At 43.0% G+C, this 26,490-nt stretch overlaps 1 protein-coding gene across 3 annotated transcripts in view; it reads left to right on the forward strand.

Annotated features, from left to right (window-relative positions):
- The first annotated feature begins 402 nt into the window (after positions 1-402).
- Positions 403-26,490, forward strand: part of LOC122014909 (two-component response regulator-like PRR37) — a 32,088-nt gene continuing 6,000 nt past the window's right edge. Inside the window, exons 1-2 of one of the 3 annotated variants that reach the window (XM_042571419.1) lie at positions 403-704; positions 1,235-1,708. In XM_042571419.1, coding sequence (XP_042427353.1) covers positions 1,342-1,708 — 367 coding nt within the window. In that variant the 5' untranslated portion in view covers positions 403-704; positions 1,235-1,341. The other 2 variants (XM_042571421.1, XM_042571420.1) reach the window with 2 other exon arrangements.

Consider the following 26,490-nt stretch of genomic DNA (forward strand, 5'->3'; position numbering starts at 1 on the left):
ATAATTATTTTAAAAATTTGATTCATTTTAAGCTCAACTTAATTTAACTTGATTTAATTATCTTACTCAATAAATTTAAACAATTCAAAATTTTACTTGACTCTGGTCAACTCGTTTACCACCTAGACTTCGGCCACTGATTAACTTTCTTGATGGACAAAAACATAAAGTAACGCCGTTAAATCGTCGTCATGATATTTATTTCTCCCCCGTCTGCTTCACTCACTCTCTAGCAAACCATACCGCCGCCGTCCAATCCTACTTCACCCACAACAAGCAAAGTAACTAGAATCTCTCGATGCGGTGACGTTTCCTGTCCTAGCAGCATACTCTCCCACGTGGTCCACACGAAATCGGGGAGGATGCCCGCGGGAAGCTTAAGCTTCCGGCTTTTGATTTCGTCCACGTGTCTCTTCTCGTCGGACCAGAGATCGTCGGACCATCTCTGGTCCGATGTGGACCGGATGGCCCGTTGCTTACCGCCATTTTCTCCACGTCCCCCACCGAAACCCGACCCCTGATCTCTTGTCTCTCTTTGACGCCTGACGCCTGACGCCTGACGCCTCCGGCTCGGGCGATCTCTGCATCGCCTATTTCCTATTGGCCTTCCTTCCGCGCTTCTCGGTCCACACGTCCAGCCCTGCTTACGCTTCCCGAGCCCACAGCCAAGGCGAGAGCAGAAAGGAGTCCCTCGCCCACCTGAGTTTAGTTTTCTCAAACCCAGTTCTCAGCCGCTCTCTTCCTAGCTGGAATTTTCTTTTCTAGTCTCTACTTGGTCGGATCTTCGGAAATGGGTTCCTCGCCTTGTTTATGGGTTTCTCCGCTACGATCGAAGGCGGAGCTATGCAAATTCCGCCATCTTTGTTGCTTTCTATGTGTTGGTTAAGGCCGTCAGTTATTTTCCTCAATTGCGGCTTTGTTATGATCTTTTTCCTTGGTTTTTGGTTCGCAAAATCTCTTCGTTGGCGGATCTTTGTTCTTTTTGGTGTTTCTGGATGATGAGTTGCTAGCTATTGTTATTTTGGGATCCGAATCAGCGGATTTTTTTTAATACTTTTAACTATACATATCAAATAATTTATTTTCCCCAATTAATTTACTTTGTTTTAAATTTGTTAGTTTTTAAGGTAGTTCAATGTAGTATTCGAAGTGCTTTGTTTTATATATCTCGATATTGATGGATTATTCTTTATCTTCGTAGTCCTGATGGCAAAAATGGTTATTCTACTCGCAGAGATTTGTGGTTCTCAGCAGAAAGATGCTCCCATTTCTTCGTTGGATAGACGAGAGAATACCATTGATTCAGCATAGCGCCATTATCAATCTCTTTAAGTCCGGTTGATGGGAGGTGGGAATCAATTGAGCCCCAGTGAGGGCATGAATAAGGAACCTGCGAGAAGCGATCACCAGGTTCAAGATGAGCTCAAGGAAGTTGCCGATACCACTCCTAGTCCTGGAGAAGGTCAAGAACTGTCGGATGAAGATGAGTCGATGGTCAACGAGGTGGCCGAGGATTCGAAAACCAACCAGATAAGGGATGCTGCACAACCACCTGGTAGTCCCCATAAGCAGCCGCCACCGCTAGCAGGTTCAGTCATACGTTGGGAGAGGATCCTCCCGGTCAGGACACTTAAGATTTTACTGGTCGAGAATGATGATTCCACCCGCCAAGTTGTCAGCGCGTTGCTCCGTAACTGCAGCTATGAAGGTAAAATATAGTTTCTTTTTATCCCACATCAGTGCATTATATTATTGCTAATTGTGTCCGATTCAATCCTTTTCTAGTTGCTGAAATTATCATGCTAAAAAGTATCAATTGTCTTTCTCGGTCTTCAGATCATTTTAGAGTTTAAATCCTTGATGCAAGATGAATTTGAAATTGCTGGTAAGCCTGATTTTGCTAAGTCACTAGTTTCTACATTTAGGTAGTTAGGTATTCTTGGACCCACTATATAATTTTAGATAGTTCTTGTTGCTTCATTCATTACAGTTAGGAGATATTTTAGGTGGATGCCATTTGTAGTCGCTTCAAATGCTTGCTTTCTTATTTTAGTCTCTTTAACCAGATCAAGCATGTGGGGGCAAATTGTCATTCCTGAAATGGGAATAAGTCTTGCATTCCCATACAGCTTTGCTGAACTCCCCTTGAGATACTGGCATCTTTAAGAATTATTAGTCTTGTTTTACTTAACATGAGTAATTGTGGCATTCAATTGTTTGGTATTGATCCTGTCCGGAATTTGAGTCAGACGGAGGTCGGCGAAGGTGGCGTCGGTGTTGATGGAAGGACAACTTTGATGCACCCTGCATATGTGCGTCGAAAAAGCGAACCCCCACGTGGTACTAAAGGTCTATAATAATGAAGCTGATGGCACTTGGGCTTTGCACACACTTAGATAAGTACACGGATTGTTAAAGATCAGAAACCAGGAAAAAAGTCCCCGGCGCAGGCCCTTCGATGCTCAAGTCAGGTCCTTTTTCCCCGAAAAAGTAGTGTATGAACGAATGAAGAAAAAAAAGAACTATTGAAGATGCGTGTGAATGTGCACGTACCTGGCTAATGAAGAGGATCTCCAAAAGACTCTGCCTTCCTTTTGAGTCTAATCGCTGCTAGAGGATGTCGGGTGTTGGGGAATGTCGAGGGAGGGAGGACGTCTGGCGGCCTCCCATTGGTCGGAGGAAGGTTCCACCTTTACGGTATGTTTGGGAGGAGGTGAGGGAAGGGGAAGGAAGGGGAAATAAGGGGAAGAGAAATTTTGAACATTGTTTGGGAAGGAGTGAGGAAAGGGAAGGAAAGTTAAGGAAGGGTAAGTTTTAACCTTCGTTACCGAGAGATTTTCTTACACCACGAATTAGGGTGTAAGGAAGGGGAAGGGAAAATAAAAAAAATTTTATTCCAATTTTATCCCTGTTCTTAATAGTTTAAGAAATTTTTCAATTTCTAATTTTGCTATGTCGCCGGAGTCCAATTTCCTCGCCTTCTTCACAGCTCGCTTGCTGCCAGATCATCAGAGGAGGGGATCCGACACGTCTTCTAACTGAATTGAAGGGAGAAATCATTTTTGCCCTCAAAATTTAAGAGGATATCTATTATTTTTTAATTTTGCCATCAAAATTTAATAAATTTTTAAAAAATAGGAATTCTCATTATCAATGCTATTTTTCAAATTTTTTTATTTAAGGTTTCTAAAATCATTATTTTCATTATTTATTATTTAATTACTTGATTATCAGTAATTCATTGTTTTGTTATGAATACTATAAAAAGATTAATTTTTTATTAAAAAAATAACTAATTTAAATGATAATATAAAAATTAATTTTATTATTAAAAATATCTAATTTATATTTATAAAATAAGTATTAATATTTTGAAAATTTTCTAATTTAAAAAGTAAGGGTATTTTTGTAATTTTATCTATTTAACCTTCATTCCCTTCCTTTCCTCCCAAACAAAGTAACACATGTTACGTTAATGAACGTTCCCTCCCTCCCAAACAAGGAGAAGTTAAATACTTTACTTCCCCTCCCTTCCCCTTCCTTCCCCTACCTCCTCCTTCCGTTAATGAACTTTCTCTCCATCCAAACAGAGGGTTAGTGTGTGACAGACCACTGGAATATTCTTTACTGACGACAGTTATTCTCTGACAAGAGATTATGATTCCCTGACACTGTTGTTGCTTAGCATTATCTGTCCCGCTCAGGTTCAGTTGGCCGGGGCTTATCGGAGATGGTGGCCAAGGATCCAACCTTAATGATCTGGCTGCTGCAGAGCCAGTCGGGGATTGTCTTATTCCAGGGCTTAGACCCGGGACTTGCCCTGTCTGTGACTGATCAGGAATTATGCGGCTGGTGATACGAAGCTGTCCTGATTCCCGTCTTCCCTTGACTGCCACGTCCTCTTGACTATTGACTGTCACGTCCTCTTGACTATTGACTGCCACATCCTCTTGACTTTTAACTTCCTGGCCTTATCAGGCCCCTCCTTTACGCACTGTATCACAAGCTTCCCCTCCAAGTTTAATTGAAGAAGGCCCAAGTCGAACTGACTAGACCCTGACACGCTTGTGACTCAACTTGCATACAAGGGACTGGTGTGTGACTGACTATCTTTGCAAAGGTCGAATCCTATTTGTATCACTGTCCTAGTGTTGCTATTAACCTGGTGACGATGGCGCAATGTTTGAACAGATGGGATCAAAACAAACGCCAATGTTGTTAATGAGTGGTTGCAAGAGCCGTGCTTGCTTATATCTTATACTGGGGCGAGAGTCTGTAGCCTGACTGAGAGGTCGTTGATAGCGAGAGTATGCTCGCTTATAACCCGCGCTGGGGTGAGAGTTTGGAAAGCCGATCGAGAGGTCATTGGTCGCGAGTACATACTCGCTTATAACTCGTGATGGGGCGAGAGTCTGGAAAGCTGACCGAGAGGTCGTTGGCTGCGAGAGCATGCTCACTTATAACTTGTGCTGGGGTGAGAGTCTGGAACCCGACCGAGAGGTCATTGGTTGTGCGAGAGCATGCTCGCTTATAACTCACGCTGGGGCGAGAGTTTGGAACCTGATCGAGAGGTCGTTGATCACGAGAGCATGCTCGCTTATAACTCGCTCTGGGGTAAGAGTCTGGAAAGCCGACCAAGAGGTCGTTGCCCGCGAGAGCATGCTCGCTTATAACTTGTGCTGGGGCGAGAGTTTGGAACCCGATCGAGAGGTCGTTGGTCGTGCGAGAGCATGCTTGCTTATAACTCACGCTGGGACGAGAGGTTGGAACCCGACCGAGAGGTCATTGATCATGAGAGCATGCTCGCTTATAACTCGCGCCAGAGCGAGAGTCTGGAAAGTCGACCGAGAGGTCGTTGGCCGCGAGAGCATGTTTGCTTATAACTCGCGTTGGGGTGAGAGTCTGGAACTCAACCGACAGGTCGTTGGTCGCGCGAGAGCATGCTCGCTTATAACTTGTGCTGAGACGAGAGTTTGAAAAGTCGATCGAGAGGTCGTTGGTCGCGAGAGCATGCTTGCTTATAACTCACGCTGGGACGAGAGTTTGGAAAGCCGTCCGAGGGGTCGTTGGTGACGAGAGCATGCTCGCTTATAAATCACGTTGGGGCGAGAGTCTGGAAAGTCGAACGAGAGGTCGTTGGTCACGAGACTGAGAGGTCGTTGGTCACGAAAGCATACTTGCTTATTACTGGCGTTGGGGCGAGAGTCTGGAACGCCGACCGAGAGGTCGTTGGTCGCGAGAGCATGCTCGCTTATAACTTGCCCTGGGGCGAGAGTCTGGAACCCGATCGAGAGGTTGTTGGTCATGAGAGCATGCTCGCTTACAACTCGCGCTAGGGCGAAATTCTGGAACGTCGACCGAGAGGTCGTTGGGACGAGAGTTTGGAAAGCCGACCGAGGGGTCGTTGGTGACGAGAGCATGCTCGCTTATAAATCACGCTGGGGCGAGAGTCTGGAAAGTCGAACGAGAGGTCGTTGGTCACGAGACTGAGAGGTCGTTGGTCACGAAAGCATACTCGCTTATTACTGGCGTTGGGGCGAGAGTCTGGAACACCGACCGAGAGGTCGTTGGTCGCGAGAGCATGCTCGCTTATAACTTGCCCTGGGGTGAGAGTCTGGAACCCGATCAAGAGGTTGTTGGTCATGAGAGCATGCTCGCTTACAACTCGCGCTAGGGCGAGATTCTGGAACGTCGACCGAGAGGTCGTTGGTCGCGAGAGCATGCTCACTTATAACTCGCGCTGGGGCGAGAGTTTGGAATGCCGACTGAGAGGTTGTTGGTCGCGAGAGTATGCTCGTTTATAACTCGCGCTAGGGCGAGAGTTTGGAATGCCGACTAAGAGGTCGTTGGTCGCGAGAGCATGCTGGAAAGTCGACCGAGAGGTCGTTGGTCGCGAGGGCATGCTTGCTTATAACTCGCATTGGGATGAGAGTGTGGAACCCGACCGGGAGGTCGTTGTTGATCCATGAAAATATGTCCGCAGACTTAACCCTCGCAACCTTTAGAGAAACATGTGATTGCGACTTCCACTGCATAATTTGGTATTAGCTAAATTTGAATCCCACTCCTATTCCGAGGCTGGGGCGAGGCGCCAAGTCCTGATCAACATTTCCCGCCGCCATCTACTCCTTTTCCGTAGTTGTATGGACTTGTTGGTCCTCGAGGCATGTGCTAATGACCCATATCAGCCTCATGATTTCCCCATCTCTTTCATCATAAATGTCGTTTCATGGGAAGCTGACACGTATCTCACTCCTTTTGACACGATGCCTGACGCACGCTTTCTGTACGAGACTTGATAGTGCTTCCCTTATGGTGATCCGATGGTTATCCTACACAGTGCCATTTCGATTTTTCGGCTCAAATCCCTAGGCCCCTTAGTGGTTTTAGTTTAAAAATCCTAAAGGCATTAAACGACTGGTCATCGGCGCTTCTCCTTCTTCCGACTTCTCCTTCTTTGCCTGTTTGCGTTAACCTCCGTGCGTTCCCTTTGTAAGTGCTCATTTTCCCTTTTCACTTGCTCCTTTATTTTTTGATTCGATCATGGCCGCATAAACCTTTGCCCCTTGTTATGCTTTCTTCCGTTTCAATTTTGATAGGAGTCATCTGAGACTAGTGCAATCTAGATTGAAATTTTCTGAAGCCCACAACCTTCGCCTCCCTGGGTCTAACAACCATCTTGGTTATCCTCCTCCCGGTTTTGTGACCTTCTTCAAGGACCAGCTTCTTGGAGGTCTGCGATTCCCCATTTCCCCGTTCTTTTTCGCGCTGAGTCAATATTTTTTTATCCTGTTGTCTCAATTTGCTCTCAATGCTTTTTGTGCTATGTGCGGGATGGTAGTTCTATGCCGCCTATATAACATTCCTTTAACCCCTCAGCTTTTCCACCACTTCTACTCTCTCAAACGATCGAAATCTGGTGTTTTCATGGTGCAATCTTGGCCCGGGGGTACATTCTTTAAGGGCATGTCTTCCTCTAACAAAGGTTGGAGGTCTCGCTATTTTTATGTACAACTACTTGAATCGTTACCTTGGCCCACTGAGTGGTGCTCAGGTCTTCCCCTTCCTTTGAGTTAAGTGACTACCAACACGAACTAGATTGCTTTACTGCTTTTGGGAAATTGGTTGGGGTGTAGCTCCAACTTCCTTCCTTGCTACGGGAGAGCGTGCTGTATACCTTCGGGCTGGGTCCTATCCGGACGCCCTTGGTTGCGCCCTTTGGTAAGATCAAAACAACTCTTCTCTTCGATCTTCATTAACTGAGGTATCTTCTTTTGCCTGCAGAAGTCATCATGTTCATAACTTTCGCCTTCGACTCTTCCACAATGCCCCGACGGAAGCGCGGGAAAGAGATTATATCTGACCAGGAGATTCCTCATGCCAGCGCCTCAGCTGGGATCTCCTCCCATCAGACGGGAGAACAAGAGGCCCTTGAAGATGAATCCCGCCCTTCGATGGAACCTCCCGCTGTCGTTGCTGCTAGTGAGAAGACCTCTACTCCAGCCCCTGAGCGCCCCTTGCGACTTCAGCGCAAAAGGCAACGCATTACTCCTTCTGTCCAATCTTCCCCCAAGAGACCAACTTTGAAGTGGGTGCCTATACAGGCCAAAACTCCTTTCCGGACAAGCACTCTAGCCTCCTCGGAGGCCGTGGCCTCCTCTCCACCTCCTTCCTGGGTCAAGGAACAGACACCTTCTCGACCGGGGACCAGTCCACGAATTCTACACCATCTCTACCTCCCACATCTTCGGCTCAACCGTCCTCAAAGGCTTCTGCTCCTTCTCGCTCTAAGGACCGCTCCAAGGGGCAGTATGCCTTCCCTTCTTTTCAATTACTGTCTCTTCAGGTGCTGGCCTGGCCCTTTCTTCCAGTGCCTCCCCAATTGTGGCCAGGTACAGCTACATGACGCCCTGGTCGACTCATGAAAGAACACGACCACCCAAATACTTGAATGCCCTTAGTTGGACTTGTTCGACAAGTTCTCACAACAGATGGTATCGGTAGTTCTAGTTGTTCTATCTCTATATCCTTAGAGCGCTGTTAATCCTACCCTTTCTGCAAACTTGTGTTATGGGGCTGAGCCTCTTTCAGTTTGTGGGCGGTCTTCATCGGGAAAATGAGTCTCTAAGGGCTCATATTTAAGAAATGGCGTCTCCTGCGATTGCAAGTCAGATTTTTGATCTAATGACTACAGTCCTACCTGTAAACGGTGGAGGACCAAACTCGCACTGCCCGGGACTTGGCCCGTGTCGAGTCCGATAAGGTGAAGTCACTAGAGGCCGCTTTAAAAACTAATGCGGCCAAGCTTAAGTCTGAGGGCCTAAGGCGCGTCAAAATCCTGGCCGAATTGGAGGAGAATGACACAGAGGCTATGAACCTTTCCTCATAACTATAGGACCTTCAAATAGCCCACGCCTCCCTACAGACTGACCTTGCTACTAGAATGGCTGACTTGTCTGCCAGCACCGATCAGGAAGCTGCCATTCAGAAATAAATGGATGTGGCTCAGGCCACCATCGAGTCTCTGCGGGTGAAACTTTCGATGGCCAAGACCGAGGCAACGGCTACACGTTAGGAATTAACTGAGGCGCGAGCTGATCTGAGCAAGGTCGAGGAAGAGCTGAAGGAGTATCGGGTGGGGGAAGACTCTCGACTTGCAGCTTACAAGACTTCCTTTTTAGCCTCCAAGGATTTCGGGGCTAAGGTAGGTCACCTCATCGATCAGATGCTCTGTTATGGTGGTGAACGGGCTCTGGTGCAATTGCAAGAGAAGGGCCTGTTACAATCAACTCCTCCCGAAGATTTCTTGGATTGTACTCGCCTGCTCAATGAGCTCCCCGAAGAGGTTTTCTTGTTTTTGAGTAACTGGGAACGTCATGTAACTTTCTTCCCTTGTTTAAACTATGATGTCATGTCCTAAACCCTCTTATGCACTTTGGAACTGTAGTTATTGTGCATGTTGTGTGAGTGGACCTGCTATCAATAAGCTGTGTTACTTGAATATCTATTAGGCTTATCCAGGATCCTTAGACATTTCCTCTTTTACGTCTAAGTGATAGGCTAAGTGCTTAGCCACTAGGTGGATGATTGGCCGGTTTACCCACTCGAGCAGGTATCGTTGCGAGGGAGGATCGCTCCCCTTGGGTGTGACTTACTATAAATGTCGGTTACTCTATTTTCCCGGTCGAGTTCCTTTGTGTCAATGTTAACCGCCGGCTCGGTCGAGAGCTATAGTGATTCCAGAGTCACCCCCTTGCCCGGGTGAGGGTGGCTATAGCTTCGTCTGTTCCCCATGTCATAAAGGCTTCCAATCCCTTTCCACCACGTGCCCTTGTCATCCACCTTTTCCAGACGAGACTATCTATATGCGATATTCTATGACGATCCAACGGCTGACGCACCTTTCTCAATCCTCGCTGACGTCATCTGCTTTTTCTGCGATTCGCTTGATTGGTGTTTGTATCAAAGCGCTGTGCCTCACGCTCCCTCCCTTGGCTATACAAACCATCATCGACCTCTACCTTGGTCTTCCTTCTCTTCTTTCTTCTGTGATCCCGTCTTCCTGCCTTCTTTCCTTCCTTAATCTCTTCATGGATCCTTCGGATTCAGGGCTTGCTCCTGGGGTTTTGACCTTTAGCGATGTGGATCTAGATGATCTTCGCTTCACGTACGAGGTGCCCACCAGTATGCACATTATCATACCTTCCGAGATCCATTGTCTCCACTAGCCTCCTCAGGGTTATGTGACTTTCTTCAAGGAACGAATTATAACAGGTCTTCATTTTCCCATTCACCCATTTTTCTTTGATGTGAGGCGCTACTTCCGCCTCTCCCTTTGTCAATTTGTCCCTAATTCTTTCCGGATTCTATGCGGGGTCATCCTTATCTGTCGATTATGTAACATCCGCCTAACTCGTTTGTTTTACTACTTTTTCACTCCTCGATGTTATAGTGAGAGTCTCTTTCGTTTCTAGGCTCATACTAAGACAACCCTTTTTGCTCTCATGCCTCCTCCATAGCTTGAATGGAAAGAGAAGTATTTCTTCCTTAGATTCCCTTCGGTAGTAGCGTGGCCTACGGGGCGCCAGTCAGCCCTTCGCTCTATGCCATTTCTGGGAGACTTTCACTCAGACCCAGCATTCATAGAGGGGTGGACACAACTAGTGGACTGGCGCTTTGACCTGCACCTACTACTGTCAGAGGACGTTTTGTATTTATTTGGGTTAAGCTTCGTTCCTTCATAGCTGCCACACTCTTTGGGTAAGTGATACTACTGCGCTAGCCTGCCTTCTCAATCTGACCTTTATTTTACTGTAGTGGACACTCTCGCTCGGGCATCTTTGACTAGGCCTCTTTCGCTGAGTGTCTTGGAAATAAATCGCTAGGGACGAATAATCCTGAGTGAGCGAAATCGCTCGCCCCTCGCTCCAATTGCTTCCCTGACGGCCGCAGCTACTTCGACCTCCCGTCCTTCCGCCCCTCAAGCAACGCAGCCAGTTGGTTCCTCTTCTAATCCAACACGGAGAGCTCCGCTTGCTTCTCCCACACGTTGCTCCACACATCTAGAAGAGGCGTCAGATTCTGATGAGCAGTTACTTACGCATCGAAAAGATCTAGATCCGTTGGAACATCCTCTGCGATTGGGACATCCTCGGCGGGCCAGATACCCAGGCCTACCTCGGCCCTCGTTCCAGAGCCAGGACTCTTAGGCGGCTCTACTATCCCCTCAGGGATTCAAACGGAGCCTGACCGAGGGAAAGCCCTAGTCGAGAGGGAAGAAAACGCTCCAGAGAGGCGATCTCCGCCAGCTGCCCCGGCCAGGTCCTCGAAAGCCCCGATTGAGAAGGAAGAAGACGCTTCATAGAGGCGATCTCCGCCAGCTGCCCCGGCTGGGACCTCATCTCCCCGACCTTCCACTTCTACTCGACCTGTTCTCGGCGGGACTGCTCCGGGATCCTCCAGGTCTAGACTGTTCCGCTTTCATGCCACCGTGCATTCATAGCGGGGGCTGCATCATGACCCCCCTCTCCATGCTGAGTCAGTTGTGTTGCGAGGGTTGCTAGTAGATACTTGGATGGAGTCTATGGAGCAGATAGATGCCAGTACACTTCCCGCTCAAACAGATGTATTCTCTGAAGATGTTGCTGCAGTAAGCCCTCAACTTCTTTTGTTGCTCTTCTCATCCGATCTTGACTGACCTCCTCTTTGGTTAGTTCTTCATTGTAGAGTTACGTTTGAGCCAGCTGCCATGGACACATATCGGCAGAACAAAATTTTGAAAGATCGTGTTGCTGACCTGGAATCTCATCCCTCTAACTTTATTCCAGCAATACGCCAACTGAAGGCAGAGGTGGAGTTTTTGAAAAAGCTGAATGTAGACCAGGAACAAACCCTCAGTGAGACTCTACGGATGGCCAATCTTCTACAGGATGACAAGAAGAAACTTGAAGTCCTCCACTAAACGGTCGATGCCAAATATTGGAAGGAGCTTGCCCTCAAGGAGAAGACGTTGTCAGAGCTGGCTCGGCAAACTGTCGCCCTGGACAACTATGAGCTTATGCATAAGTAGGAAAGGAGCCAATGGGCTAACAAACTCAATTCTAAAGACATGCTCCTTATGGACTACCAAAAAGATTTGGAATCCCAGACCACCGAGTTGGGTTCTTTACAGATGGAGCTAGCTTAAGCCCGCTCTGCCCTATCCAACTTATTTATCGCGAGCGATCGCATTCGGACAGGTCGAGAAGAGTACCTACGCTCTTCAGAGTTTGGTTCCCAAGTAGGAAATCGCTTTGTCTGGTCCCTGGCTTATGGAGCAGTGGGTGTGGTTCGATAACTTAGAGAAGGAGGGCCACTTGCTGAGCCACCAATTGGGAATCTAAGCGAATGATTACCCGTGTGGCTCCTACGTACTGAGTTGTTTGCTAGCGCTTCATATTCTGCCTTGTTGTTTGTAGCGCGGAAATTCAGTCGAACGGCTAGTTGCAGGATATCTTTTTGAGAGGATATAAGGAGTATTTTCACTCCGCTTCTTTACTGAGTGGACGACCCATCTACATATATCTTCCATGTTTCCTCGGAATTATGTCGATGGATCTCCGTCAGAAAGTTGGCCAGGCTTGTACTTTGATTGTTGCCCGGGGTTGGTACTGTATATCGTACTTTCCTAGCTCTGTTGCCTATTTGATGAGACGACCAGCTATCTCCGTATTGGTAAGAACTTTCCCCATGGTGTTATTGGTCAGTACAGTAATTGGATGTGCCAGAAAATAGGGTCATAGGTGGCGAGTCATGAGGACCAACCTGAAGATCAACTTCTCGAGGGCTGTGTACCGGGACTCGGACTCTTTTAATAGATGACTGAAGAAGTATACTGGCCATTGTGCATTGTTCTGCTCTTTCATCAAAACTGCCTCCACGGCCTCAGGAGTAGCTGACAAATACACCCGGAGCGGCTCCCCCACGGTAGGCTTGAATAATAAGGGCAGGGTCTCCAAGTGTTTCAGTTCCTCAAAAGTTTTGTTACACTCTTCGTCCCACTAGAACCTTGCAGCTTTCTGAAGCACTTTAAAGAAGGGGAGCACTCGATTTGCAGATCGGGATATAAACCTGGAGAGTGTCGTGATTCTGTCCACCAGCTTCTGGGCTTCCTTTAGATTTCGAGGAGCTTGCATGTCTCGGAGCGCTTGGACCTTCTCCGAGTTGGCTTTGATTCCCCGCTCGGTGATGAGATATCCTACGAACTGTTGGGGTTGCAAGGTGTAAACATAGTTCCACATTGAAAACACATGGAAAAGATCATGGGTTTATAAGAAAAAGATATCTCCATTGGCATGAGGCCTTTTGGAGAGAGCCTAAGAGCAAAATCATGAGGGCTTAGGACCAAAGTGGACAATATCATGTCATTGTGGAGATATTTAAATTCTTTTCGATCCTATAATTGATATCAGAGCCCGGACTGCTAGAAGGTTTAACCGCCGACTGTGCACAAGAGCTATGGTCTATTGAGCCATGTGGGGGCTCTTATGTTCGGATCAAGAGGACTAGACACTAGGTAGGAAGTCCTAGTAGGTCGGGTGGACCGAGGGGCAGGAAGACTTGGTGGGTTGAGGATTGGATATGGGAAGCCTGTGGTCCTTTGTTTGAGGGGGGGGATTGTTGGGTTACAAGGTTGCAAACATAGTCCCACATTGAAAACTCATAGAAAAGATCATGAGTTTATAAGAAAAAGATATCTCTATTGGCATGAGGTCTTTTGGGGAGAGTCCAAGAGCAAAACCATGAGGGCTTAGACCCAAAGTGGGCAATATCATACTATTGTGGAGATATCTAAATTCTTTTCGATTCTATAGGAACTTCCCTCCTCGAGCTCTAAACAGACATTTCATGGGATTTAGTTTTAGCCCATACTGCCGCAGCGTGCAGCAGGTTTCCTCCATATCGGAAATCAGGTTAATCGCCATGGTGGACTTGATAAGGATGTCGTCCATTTCGTAACTCAAATGACGTAACTATATAACAGAAAGTACCATCTGCCGTGATGAAGCTAACCTTCTCCTGGTCTTCCCGGGCGAGAGGGATTTGGTGGTATTCTTGGTAAGCATCGAGCATACAAATCCTTTCGCAGCTCGAGGTCGAATCCACCATCTGATCGATCATCGGTAGAGGGTAACAATCTTTGGGGCTAGCCCAGTTGAGGTCCCGAAAGTTGGTGCAGACCCTTTACTTGTTGTTGGGCTTGGACATTAGAATCACGTTAGAAAGGCAGGGCGGGAATTGTACCTCTTTAACGTGCCCTGTTTTTAAGTGCTGGTCCACTTTAGCTCGGATGATCTTATTTTGTTCGGTCGAGAAATTTCGCTTTTTCTGCTTGATCGGTTGGGAATCGTGTAGGAGATGAAGCTTGTGCTCAGCTACCTTGGGCCTGATTCCCGGTAGCTCATTAGGGGACTCGGCACCAGACACTTGACCAGCTCTGACTTGATTTCTGGCGACAGGTCACTTGATATGCGAGTGATGCTTTCAGACCGATCAGGATGAAGTTGAATCTCCTCCTAGGAAATGAGTTCCTCCGCCATAGGCATAGACTCCTCTTGAATAGCGTGGACTCCCCCGTCTTGGGTTTTCTGAGCCTTACAGGCCTCGACCTTTACCATGTCTACATTACACCTGCGCGAAACCAGCTGTTCACCTCTAACCTCCTTGACCTAGTCTCCCACCGGGAATTTTATCTCTGATGAAAGGTGGAGACTGCTGCTCGAAATTCATGTAGGGTAGGTCTTCCCAAGATGACATTGTAAGAGAACGAGGAATCCACCGCGATAAAGGTGCTCCTCCGAGTCCCCACCAATGGTTCTTTAACCAAAGATATGACTAGCTTAATCTGACCCATTGGTCGTACCTCATTACGTGTAAACTCGTACAAAGAGGTGGCTACAGGTTGAAGTTCACTGGTGTCGATTTGCATCCCATCAAGCGTAATTTTGAACAACACGTTGACAGAGCTTCCGATGTCAACGAAAACTTTGGCCATGCGACTGTTGGCAATGACGGGTTTGATGATAAGTGCATCGTCGTGAGGGAGCTCTACTCCCTCCATGTCTTGCGGCCTAAAACGAATAGGGCCTGACAGCTTGTTCCTGGCTGCAATCTACTGCGTGTATCTCTTAGTGGCGTTCATGAGACTTTCTGGTTCAGCGGAATCTCCATCTGTAGGTCCTCCGGAGATCATACCGATCTCCTGAATGGCGATATTTCCCCGATTCTCTTCCTCAGGGGATTCCATCGGCTCTTTGCCCCGTCCTATCTATTGGCTTCCCTAACCTCCCTTCTCGGGCAGGGGTATACTTGATTGTCCTGCTATAGTAGGCGGATTATCCATCAGCCTTTGGAGTTTAGGCACGATCTCGGGTGGAGGCAGGCCAAGCTCGGCCGCCCGCTGAGAATCTCGGATGAATTAGACGCAATCTCCTATGTAATGGGTGTGAGACCTATGATAGGTGTAGTAACGGGGCCCCCACTGGCTGGGTTTAGGAGCTTGGACAACCTCGACTCGTTGCGCCGCTCTGGTTTCCTGGAGGGGCGATAAACCAGGTCGGGCATCCCTAGTACGGGTCAAGGGTCGAGCGGGAGGTTCGGGCGGTCTTCTCCCGCCTTGTTGATAAGAGCAGGGACTTTGGCTTCTTTCCTCTGAGCAGCCTGTGCTTCCTTTACATTGATGTAGCTTACGACCTTCCTAAGTATCTCATCGAAATTCTTCACGGACACTCGAATGAGGGCTAGGAAGAAATCCCCCTCCACCAGGCCTTGGGAGAAGGCGCTTATCAGGATATTAGAGGTAGCGGATGTGATATCTAGAGCTACCTGGTTGAAGCGTTTTATGTATGCCCTTAGGGGTTCAATGGACCCTGTTTGATAGAAAATAGGCAATGGTCGGTTTTTTGATATCTCCTGTTGCTGGCGAAGTGGTGCAGAAAGACGTTCTTGAAATCTCGAAAACAAATGATAAATCCGACAGGCAGTCTGTCGAACTACCTTTGTGCCGAGCCTGATAGGGTGTTTAAGAACACTCGGCACTTAATGACATCGCTATATTGATGGAGCATTGCAGCGTTTTAAAACTTGCAGAGATGATTCTTTGAGTCTTTACTGCCTTCATACTCCCCAATAGCTGGAGGATTATTTCCCTTTGGTAGTTTTTCCTCGAGCATCCTGGGAGAGAAGGGTATCTGCAGTTTCTCGGGTACCTCCTTGGGCTCCTCTCGGAGGACTATGGCCTTCCCCTTTTTCGAATCTCTCGGCGGGGAGCTTTCGGCTGTGGAGGCCTGGTACTGTTCCTTCTTGTTGCTGTGATCCCAGCCGGGGTCTCGATAAAAAGCTCGGGGGAAGTCTTCCGGCTGTTTCCTATTAGATCGTCTGTCAGAAGCGTGGGTCTGGTCTTTCGAGGCCACTGATCTGTTGGTTGCTACTCGGAAAACCTAGAGGTTCCACTGTACAAAAATTTTGTACAAAGGTCTGAACCTTTTCCTAGCTACTATGTGTTCTTTTAAATTAAATTTTGGATCGCCTGCGGAACTTAACACGTTTGATCCAAAACTTAATCTATTTGTTCTTTTAGGTTTTGACTTGGATCTCCTGCGGAACTTAACACGTTCGACCCAAGTCACCTTAAGTTATTAATTCCATTAAATATTAATTTCCATAATTGGTTCCCAGTACTGACGTGGCGAGACACATGACTTTCTTGGATATGGGAGCAACCACCACCGACTAGACAAAACCTTTTATAGAAAACTAATATTTAATTTCCTAAAATAACTTTAGGTTAACCGAAAAGAACAATCAAATCACAAGGAAAAGAAAAACAAAAGAACACTATATCGAAAACAAATTCGAAACACTAAAATCGTATGCCTCTTGTATTTGGTATTATTTCCAAAAATAACTAGTATGATGTGGAAAGAAAAAATACTAGTTATACCTTTTAGAAAGACCTCTTGATCTTCTATCGTATTCCTCTTCTAACCTCGGACGTTGTGTGGGCAACGATCTTCCGAGATGAGAACCACCAAGCACCTTCTTCTTCCTTGCAAGTTTCGGCCATCAAAACTTCTTCAGGATGAAGAGGTTTCGCCACCACCATGCTCCAGGGATGCTAGAAACAAAGCTTTCTTTCTCTCCTTCTTCTTCTTCTCTAAACTTGATCCGCCACCATATGAGTCTCCAAGAAGGATGAGGTTCGGCCGTCAAAGAGAAGAAAGGAGGAGAGGATGGCCGGCCAAGGAAGAAAAGAGAGGAAAAATAATAGAGTTGTTACCATGAAGGCACCTCCACCTCTCTTTATAATCCTTGGTCTGCAAATAAGGAAATTTAAATAAAATTTCCTTAAATCTTTTATTGATAAGGAAAATTTATTTAATTAAAAATAATTTTTCTCATCAACAATGTATTTACCACTTTAAACCAAGCAAAGGAAATTTAATTCAATCAAGAATTAAAACTTTCTAATTTGTTTCGAAATTTTATAAAAATTTCTCTAATAATTTTCCCTTCGTGATGGTGATAAAAGGAAATTTTATAAATTAAAATATTTCTTTTAAACATGTGGATTAAAAGAAAGTTATCTTTAAAAATTAAAATCTCTTCCAATCTACAATAAGGAAAGATATCTAATCTTTTCTTAATCTTTGTAGAAGCTTTATAAAAGAGATATTTAATTTTTAAACTCTCTTTTAATCATGAACATGATTAAAAGGAAAGTTTTTACCAAAATTAAAATCAACCTTTTAATCTACAAATAAGGAAAGAGATTTAACTCTTCTCTTAATCTTTTGTAGAATCTTATAAAAGGAAAGATTTAAATTTTAAACTCTCTTTTAAATCATGTTATCCACATGAAAAATTTTAAAAATAAAATTCCTTTTTATTTTAATAGACCACTAAAGCTTGAGTTGAGCTAGTAAATCACCCGTGAACAAAACACGGCCTAGCTTGGTCTCGAGCTAGCTTGACCCTATGGGATGGGTAAGAAGGTGGATATAAGTGGGTATAGTACTTACATAATTAAGAGGCTACGATAGGGAGAGGAGGAATTGGTTTTGGTCTCCGATAAAATTAAGCGTCCGTGTTCGCCCAGACACTGACTTAATTTTATCAATAATATTCATTCCATGAAATTATTATTGAACTACTGCGATCCCAAATTACATTTTGGGCTCCTTATTATGAGTGTGTTAGTCTCCACGTGTTTAAGATAACAATGTCCACTAATTAAGTAAGTTATTGATGACTCACTTAATTAATATCTAGCTCAGAGAGTACTTATCGTCGTATCGGACTAAGTCCACTGCAGAGCATGACAATCCTTATGAGCTTCTCTTGGGGACATTCTCGACCTAGATTACTAGGACGGTTTCCTTACATAATCAATGACCACACTATAAGTGATATCGTTTCCACTTATCGGGCTTATTGATTCATGAACTAAATCTCACCCGTTGATAAATTAAAGAAATAAATATCGAATATATGTGCTTGTTATTATATTAGGATTAAACGCACTTCCATAATAACCGAGGTCTTTGTTTCCTTATAAAGTCAGTATAAAAGGAGCGACCTCAAATGGTCTACTCAATACACTCTAAGTGTCTTAGTGTAATTATATAGTTAAGATAAACTAATACCTAATTACACTCTGACCTTCGATGGTTTGCTCCTTTCTATCTTGGTGTGAGCTTGTTTATAATTTATAAGGAACCGATAACATGATCTTACGTGTGACACCGCACCGTATTATCTGATATAAATTAATTGACGACTACATTTATCATAAATGTGAGCGTTTGACGATGTGATTCTTATTCTAGATAAATATTTATACAAAGCTAGGCTTTTAGTATACACTCTAACGATCTCCCACTTATACTAAAAGACTATGCTGCCATATCTATTGCCATACATCTGATCTCCATCTCTTCAACATGCCTATCAAAAGCTCTTGCCTTAAGGACCTTAGTGATAAGATCTCATAGGTTATCATCTTATAGACTCATGGTTTTTCGAGTTTATTCTGCACTATTATTATTACAATAAATTGTAATAATCTATGGACCACTAGAAATCATATCTAAGTCTATCTTGAGGTAATTAAGTCATTCGACTTTTATGGCTACCTTGGAGGCTGCCGTATACTCATGGTGGAGTCAGGAAAAACACTATGTTTATCACTTTTCCATAGTTATGACTTTTCCTCTAAAGTAAACAAAAATCCGAGGTCGACTTATTATTGTCCTGATTGGAAGTCAAAATCCGTGTAACCCAGGACAAATTAACTGCCTTGTAAGCTAGCGTATAATCTCTAGCCCCTAAGGTACTTTAATATATGCTTTCTGCAGTCCAATGTCCTTGTCTAGGTTACTTTGATATCTGCTAACTATGCCTTGGCAAAGCAGTTCGATCTCGTGCATGGCGTCGTTAGGTTGTCTAGCTAGGCGTAAAGAGCGCCTCGTGTCCTCGATCTCCTTTGATGTCGTGGAGACATCTCTTTAGATAAAGACACTCCATGCTTAAAGGTAAGAAACCTTTCGGGAGTTTCGTGCTTAAAGCGAGCGGATTTTCCGATGTATCGAGCTTGGGATAAGTAAAATATATTTTCTTTCGATCCCTTGTCACTTTGATCTCAAAATATATACATTCTCCCAAGTCCTTTATATCGAATTATTTGGACAACCATACCCTTACTTTCACATTTTGATATTGTTTCCAACTCCGAAAATGTTATCTACATATAGTCTGAGAAATACCACGCGTTTCCATGCTTTTGTATACAAGACTTATCCGTTTACTCAATAAATCCATGAGTCCGGATTACTTTGATAAGCCGGATGTTCCAAGATGTAGCTTTGCACCATGACTGATTGAGCTTCACACAAGATGCTCTTAGCCCTTTGCAATGAACCCTTCGGTTGCTTTATATGGATGCTTTTCGAGACTTCCATTAAGGAATCTTGTCTTGACATCCACTTGCGAATAGATAAAAGAATCCGGATAGACTTAAGCATGGCTACCGGTGAAAAGTTTCCTTTTTCATCAGCCTGCTTTGAAAGTTACTACCTTCCTTTCTATCCCTTTTTTCCTATTATAGACCTTTTACACCCAAAGGCTTTTACACCGTTTGGTGGTTCTACAAGCCAGATTTTATTAGAATACATATATTCTAATTACATTATTCATTACTCTTTGCGAAGATGTTGCATCTTTATCTTGGAGTGTTTAATCATATGTCCAGGAGATCGGGTTCATGTCCTCCAGGGATCGAGTCAAAAACTCTCCCAAAACTTGAATCTTTTTAGGTTGCCTACAACCTCCCACTATGACAAGGCACTTTCTGCAATTGTGTATCATTTGTGATACGTGTTGCGGTTTTCTTGTGGTATCTCATCTTATACAGTTGGTACTAGATTAGGCATACCTTTTATTATTTCCTTAAAACAAATTTTCTTATGGGCATTGGTTTATTACGTTCTTTTCTAAAAATCGGTCATTGATGCTAATGACCTTCTGATTTTTAAGACTATAAATCTACTTTCGTTTACTAGGATAACCAACAAGTGAATTCTGTCGACTTATCATTATCTCTCTGCGTATGTTGCGGATGAGATCGAATATGCTTGAAATAGCTTACGCTTTATTGATTCTATATGAGTGAGAGTTCGACTTTAGAAGGTCTTATATTCCTCCGTTTCGAGTATATCCTTAAAATGATTTTGATAATATTCTTAATAACTCATCAATCTACTTATTTCCATAAGAGTCCTATACCTTCCTTTTCTACACCGTTCTGTTGGAGTGTACGGTGCGTTAGTTTGGATTGAATCCTACTTCTGATATATGATTCCTAAATTCTCCCAAGAGGTACTTGCTACTACGATCTTACCAGTAGTGTCTTGATATTTTACTTTGTCGTTTCTCCACACCTATTACTCTTTGAACTAATCAAAGCACTTAGACTTCTGGCACATCAAATATATCCGTATCTCGAATAGTTGTCTATAAAATAGATGAAATATTTGAAACAACCTTTTGCCTGGATGGTCATAGATCACACAAATCGAATGAACCAATTCCGATATATCTTTGACTCCATACCCTTAGACTTAAAAACTTCTTGGTTATTTTCCTTTGAGTAAGACTCGTAGGTTGGAAAGATTTCACTACTAATGAACCAGTTCATCACTACCAATGAATCCTACTCGAGTTAATATAACCTAGCCTTAGAAGCCAAAGATATAATTGGTTTATTTTTGAAGGTTACTTTCTCTTAAAGTTAGAAGGCGTGTTCTTAATTTCCATTTGTTGCATCGTGAGAGTTATTGGATTTATAAATTGCTGACCAACGTGCAGATAACTTCCTCTTTTCTTAATATGACTTTGTTATTAAAAGGCGAATATCAGTTCTTTGAATAGTTTAGAAACGAAAATTAGTTTTTCTAAACTTGGTGCGTAAAGACAATTACTCAAAATCCATGTTTTATTCTTATCGAAAGATAAACATCTCCCACTGTACCACCTTACAGTAGTGCCCATGTGGGCGGTGTTTTAATTTTCATTTAGTTGTCGGGTTTCACGGAACCTATGATGAATGCGGACGATTAATGACATACGTATCTACACTCCGGGTTAGTAGATAACACCACTAAACATGTTTCAACTAATGAATTAAATACACTATATTGTTCTTAGTTCTAAGAAGGCAGTTTACCTTAATGTCCAAGTCCTATTTCCAATCATTACACTGGGATTACTAAGTCTTTCTTATAGTATGACTCTTAGGGGATTGATAAACATTTTAAATCCTAAGAATCACAAAATACTTGGTCAAGATCGACTCCTTAAAATCCCGTGAATTTTGTATGCCGCGATGGTGTGGACGTATCAAAATCGAAGAGGAGATTTTATTCATTAATTTTATTATCTCGTCAACTTTACTTTATGACGAATAAAATTAATAGTTGATCATCTTTGATCAAATATTTGGTCAAAACTTTTAATTTAAAAAATATTGATTCCTCAAACAATATTATTTAAATTCACCGACACCTCAAACAAGTGAATTTTTACGGCGTTAGTGTGGACGTATCTAAATTCGACATTTGTAAAGGAGGTTTTACCCATTAACTATCTTGTCGACGTATCTTTATAATGAATAAAATTATCTAAAACACGTTAATTTAGTATGCCGCGTTAGTGTGGGACGATATCTAAAATCAATCGTTTGTAAGAGGGGTTTTAACCCTTTAATTTTATTATCTTGTCGACTTGACTAAAAATTAATAGTTGGTTTCGTTTGGTCACACAAATAAGTGACTCCGATGGGAGGATCTTATTAGATGTGTCTAAGTGTATACCATTACTTGACACTAAGTCCATTAATAAGATTATGCCTTCCGTTGGGGAAGATCACACGCTCTTAATTAACTTCCTATAGTCATCCAAAATGGAAGTATGTTACAGTGATCCACAAACAGCTCATCAGTTATGGAGGAAGGCACTCGAGCCAACGTGCAAGCTTGTGCATCACTTACAAACCGATAATGGAGACCGTGGATTTATTTAAAATCCCTCTCCCACTTAGTTATTTATAAGCGAGGAATTTTAACTATGCTAGCCTCTGTATACTAACATACACACACAACCAATATAAAAGCAATAAATAGAAAATCTAAATTTAACTATTATGGCTTTTATCTCTAGTTATCCTCAGTGTGTTGTCATCGTCATTATATTGTCGTATTTTGCAGACCCTAGTCGATCCATCTGCTCTAGTTCTGCGCCTCTGGTCCTTGGAAGGTTCCACGCTTTGCAGATTCAATCCATGACGTAAATAGAATTTTACATTTGATCCTATATTCCATAAAAGGAATGTATACGTATCTAGATCAAAATAAAATCTAATAAAACTAAATCGACTCTGTTTGTATTTTAATACAATCGTCTGCACATATAAATGCCCTTCGTGTCGGGTCCGATCCACACATAATAATTAAAAGCCATAATGGTTGGATCCTGCGTCCACAAAGTTACATCCTACTATTAACTGCCTAAATTATGTATGACATATGTAAACTAATACCAAATACACAGAGGCGAAACCCTAGCTCGATACGATTGTTGGTTGCTATTCGGAAAACCTAGAGGTTCCTTTGTACAAAAATACAAAGGTGTGAACCTTTTCCTAGCTACCGTGTTCTTTAAATTAAATTTTGGATCGCTGCGGAACTTAACACGTTTGATCCAAAACTTAATCTATTTGTTTTTTAGGTTTTACTTGGATCTTCTGCGGAACTTAACACGTTCGACCCAAGTCACCTTAAGTTATTAATTCCATTAAATATTAATTTCCATAATTGGTTCCCATGACATGGCGAGGCACGCGACCTTCTTAGATATGGGAGCAACCACCACCGACTAGACAAAACCTTTTATAGAAAACTAATATTTAATTTCCTAAAATAACTTTAGGTTAACCGAAAAGAACAATCGAATCACAGGAAAAGAAAACAAAAGAACACTATATCGAAAACAAATTGAAACACTAAAATCGTATGCCTCTTGTATTTGGTATTATTTCGAAAATAACTAGTATGATGTGGAAAGAAAAATACTAGTTATACCTTTTAGAAAGACCTCTTGATCTTATCGTATTCCTCTTCAACCTCGGACGTTGTGTGGGACGATCTTCCGAGATGAGAACCACCAACACCTTCTTCTTCCTTGCGAGTTTCGCCATGAAAACTTACAGGATGAAGAGGTTCGGATCCACCACCACCGTACTCGAGGGATGCTAGAAAGCAAGCTTTCTTTCTCTCCTTCTTCTTCTTCTCTAAACTTGATCAAGCCACCATATGAGTCTCCAGAAGGATGAGGTTCGGCCGTCAAAGAGAAGAAAAGAGGAGAGGATGGCCACGAGGAAGAAAAAGAGAGGAAAAATAATAGAGTTGTTTGAAGGCACCTCCCCTCTCTTTTATAATCCTTGGCCAAATAAGGAAATTTAAATAAAATTTCCTTAAATCTTTTGCCGTTGATAAGGAAAATTTATTTAATTAAAAATAATTTTTCTCATCAACAATTGTGGCCGACCACTTTAAACTAAGCAAAGGAAATTTAATTCAATCAAAATTAAAACTTTCCTAATTTGTTTCGAAATTTTATAAAAATTTCTAATAATTTTTCCTTTGATGGTGATAAAAGGAAATTTTATAAATTAAAATATTTCTTTTAAACATGGATTAAAAGAAAGTTATCTTTAAAATTAAAATCTCTTCAATCGAATAAGGAAAGATATCTAATCTTTTCTTAATCTTTGTAGAAGCTTTATAAAAGAGATATTTAATTTTTAAACTCTCTTTTAAATCATGAACATGATTAAAAGGAAAGTTTTACCAAAATTAAAATCAACCTTTTAATCTACGAATAAGGAAAGAGATTTAACTCTTCTCTTAATCTTTTGTAGAATCTTATAAAAGGAAAGATTTAAATTTTAAACTCTCTTTAAATCATGTTATCACATAAGAAAAATTTTAAAATAAAATTCCTTTTTATTTTAATAGGGCCGACCAAGCTTGAGTTCAAGCTAGGGTACAGCGTAGTCACCCGTGAACCGGCACCCTAGCTTGGTCTCCAAGCTAGCTTGGCGACCCCTATAGGATGGGTAAGAAGGTGGATATAAGTGGGTATAGTACTACATAATTAAGAGGCTACGATAGGGAGAGAGGAGGAATTGGTTTTGGTCTCCGATAAAATTAAGCATCCGCCCTGAACACAACTTAATTTTATCGATAATAATTCATTCCACTGAGAATTATTATTGAACTATCGCACCGATCCCAATTACATTTTGGGCTCCTTCTATTATGGTGTGTTAGTCTCCTGTGTTTAAGATAACAATGTCCACTAATTAAGTAAGTTCTTGACAACTCACTTAATTAATATCTAGCTCAGTAGTACCACTCAACTTCATCATCATGTCGGACTAAGTCCTGCAGAGTTTACGTGACAATCCTTATGAGCTTCTCTTGGGGACATTCTCAACCTAGATTACTAGGACACTTCCTTATAATCAACAACACACACTATAAGTGATATCGTTTCAACTTATCGGGCTTATTGATTCATCGAACTAAATCTCACCCATTGATAAATTAAAGAAATAAATATCAAATATATGTGCTTGTTATTATATTAGGATTAAGAGCACACACTTCCATAATAACTGAGGTCTTTGTTCCTTCATAAAGTCAGTATAAAAGGAACGACCTCAAATGGTCCTACTCAATACACTCTAAGTGTACTAGTGTAATTATATAGTTAAGATAAACTAATATCTAATTACACTACGACCTTCCAATGGTTTGCTCTTTTCTATCTTGGTCGTGAGCTACTGTTTATAATTTATAAGGAACCAATAACATGATCTTCTGTGTGTGACACCACACACCATGTTATCTACAATATAAATTAATTGAGCAACTACATTTATCATAAATGTAGACATTTGACCAATGTGATTCTTATTTCTAGATAAATATTTATACCAAAAGCTAGGCTTTTAGTATACACTTTAACATGATTTCTGTGAGACTACAGTATGCCTCTCGGAGGCAGCTCTTCTCGACTTCCTTGAATAGCTCGTATTCTCCCGCTGTCATGGTTACGTTGATCTTACTGGTATTCTCCATCTTCACGCTCTAGAACAGGTGGAGAAAAAACCACAACGGCACCAAATTGATTCTGTTTGGAATTCTGAGTAAGATGGAAGTCGACAAAGGTGGCGTCGATGTTGACGGAAAGACGACTTTGACACACCCTGCGTATGTGCGTCGGAAAAGCGAACCCCTACGTGGTAGTTAAAAAAAAAATATAGATCCGCTACATTAACGACCTCCCTAGTGTCGGCCTTATGGATATGGAGGGAGGTACATGTAGGTACACATGCGTCAGGCGTATGGTGAGGTAAACCCCAGGTCATCAGTTCCTGAGAATCGACCCCTGACCATTACGCCAGAGATGTCATGGGCCCACCATCTATGTTACCTCCTGTGGGCCCCCCACGTGGTACTAAAGGTCCATAGTAACGAAGCTGGTGGTATTTGGGCTCTGCACACACTCAGATAAGAACACGGAGCGTTAGAGATCATAAACTAGGGAAAAAGTCCCCGGTGCAGGCCCTCTGCGCTCAAGTCAAGTCCTTTTTCTCCGAAAAAGTAGTGTACGAACGAAGGAAAGAAAAAAGAACTGTTGAAGATGCGTGTGAATGTGCGTGTACTTGGCTAATGGAGAGGATTTTCCTTTTTATAAGATTCTGTCTGCCTTTTGAGCCTGATCGTTGCTAGAGGATATTGGGTGTCAGGTATGTTGAGGGAGGGAGGATGTCTGGCAACCTTCCATTGACCGGAGGAAGGTTCCACCTTCAGTGTGTGGCAGACCACTGGAATATTCCTTGACTGATGACAGTTATTCTCTGATAGGAGGTTATGATTCTCTGACACCATTATCGCTTGGCGTTATCCGTCCCGCCTAGGTTCAACTGGCCGGGGCTTATGGGAGACGGTGGCCAAGGATCCAACCTTCATGATCTGGCTGCTGTAAAGTCAATGGGGGATTGTCTTATTCCAGGGCTTAGACCCCTGTGATCAAGAATTATGCGGCTGGTGATGCGAAGTGACTCTGATTCCCGTCTTTCTTTGACTGTTGACTGTCATGTCCTCTTGACTTTTGACTTCCTGACCTTATCAGACCTCTCCTTTATGCTCCGTATCATGTACCAATTATCCTATTTCAATATTCGTTTTTAGGAAATCAAATTCTGTCGATCTTTTCAACATATTGTTTTCTTTTGTAGGCCATAAGTTTGAGTTCTTTTCTTATTTTCTGTGAATGTCTGGTTTTTAGATGATACAGGTACTTCCTACTGTAATTCTTGGGTGCATATAA

This window comes from Zingiber officinale, chromosome 8B (assembly GCF_018446385.1).
Source record: "Zingiber officinale cultivar Zhangliang chromosome 8B, Zo_v1.1, whole genome shotgun sequence".
Classification (NCBI taxonomy): domain Eukaryota; kingdom Viridiplantae; phylum Streptophyta; class Magnoliopsida; order Zingiberales; family Zingiberaceae; genus Zingiber; species Zingiber officinale.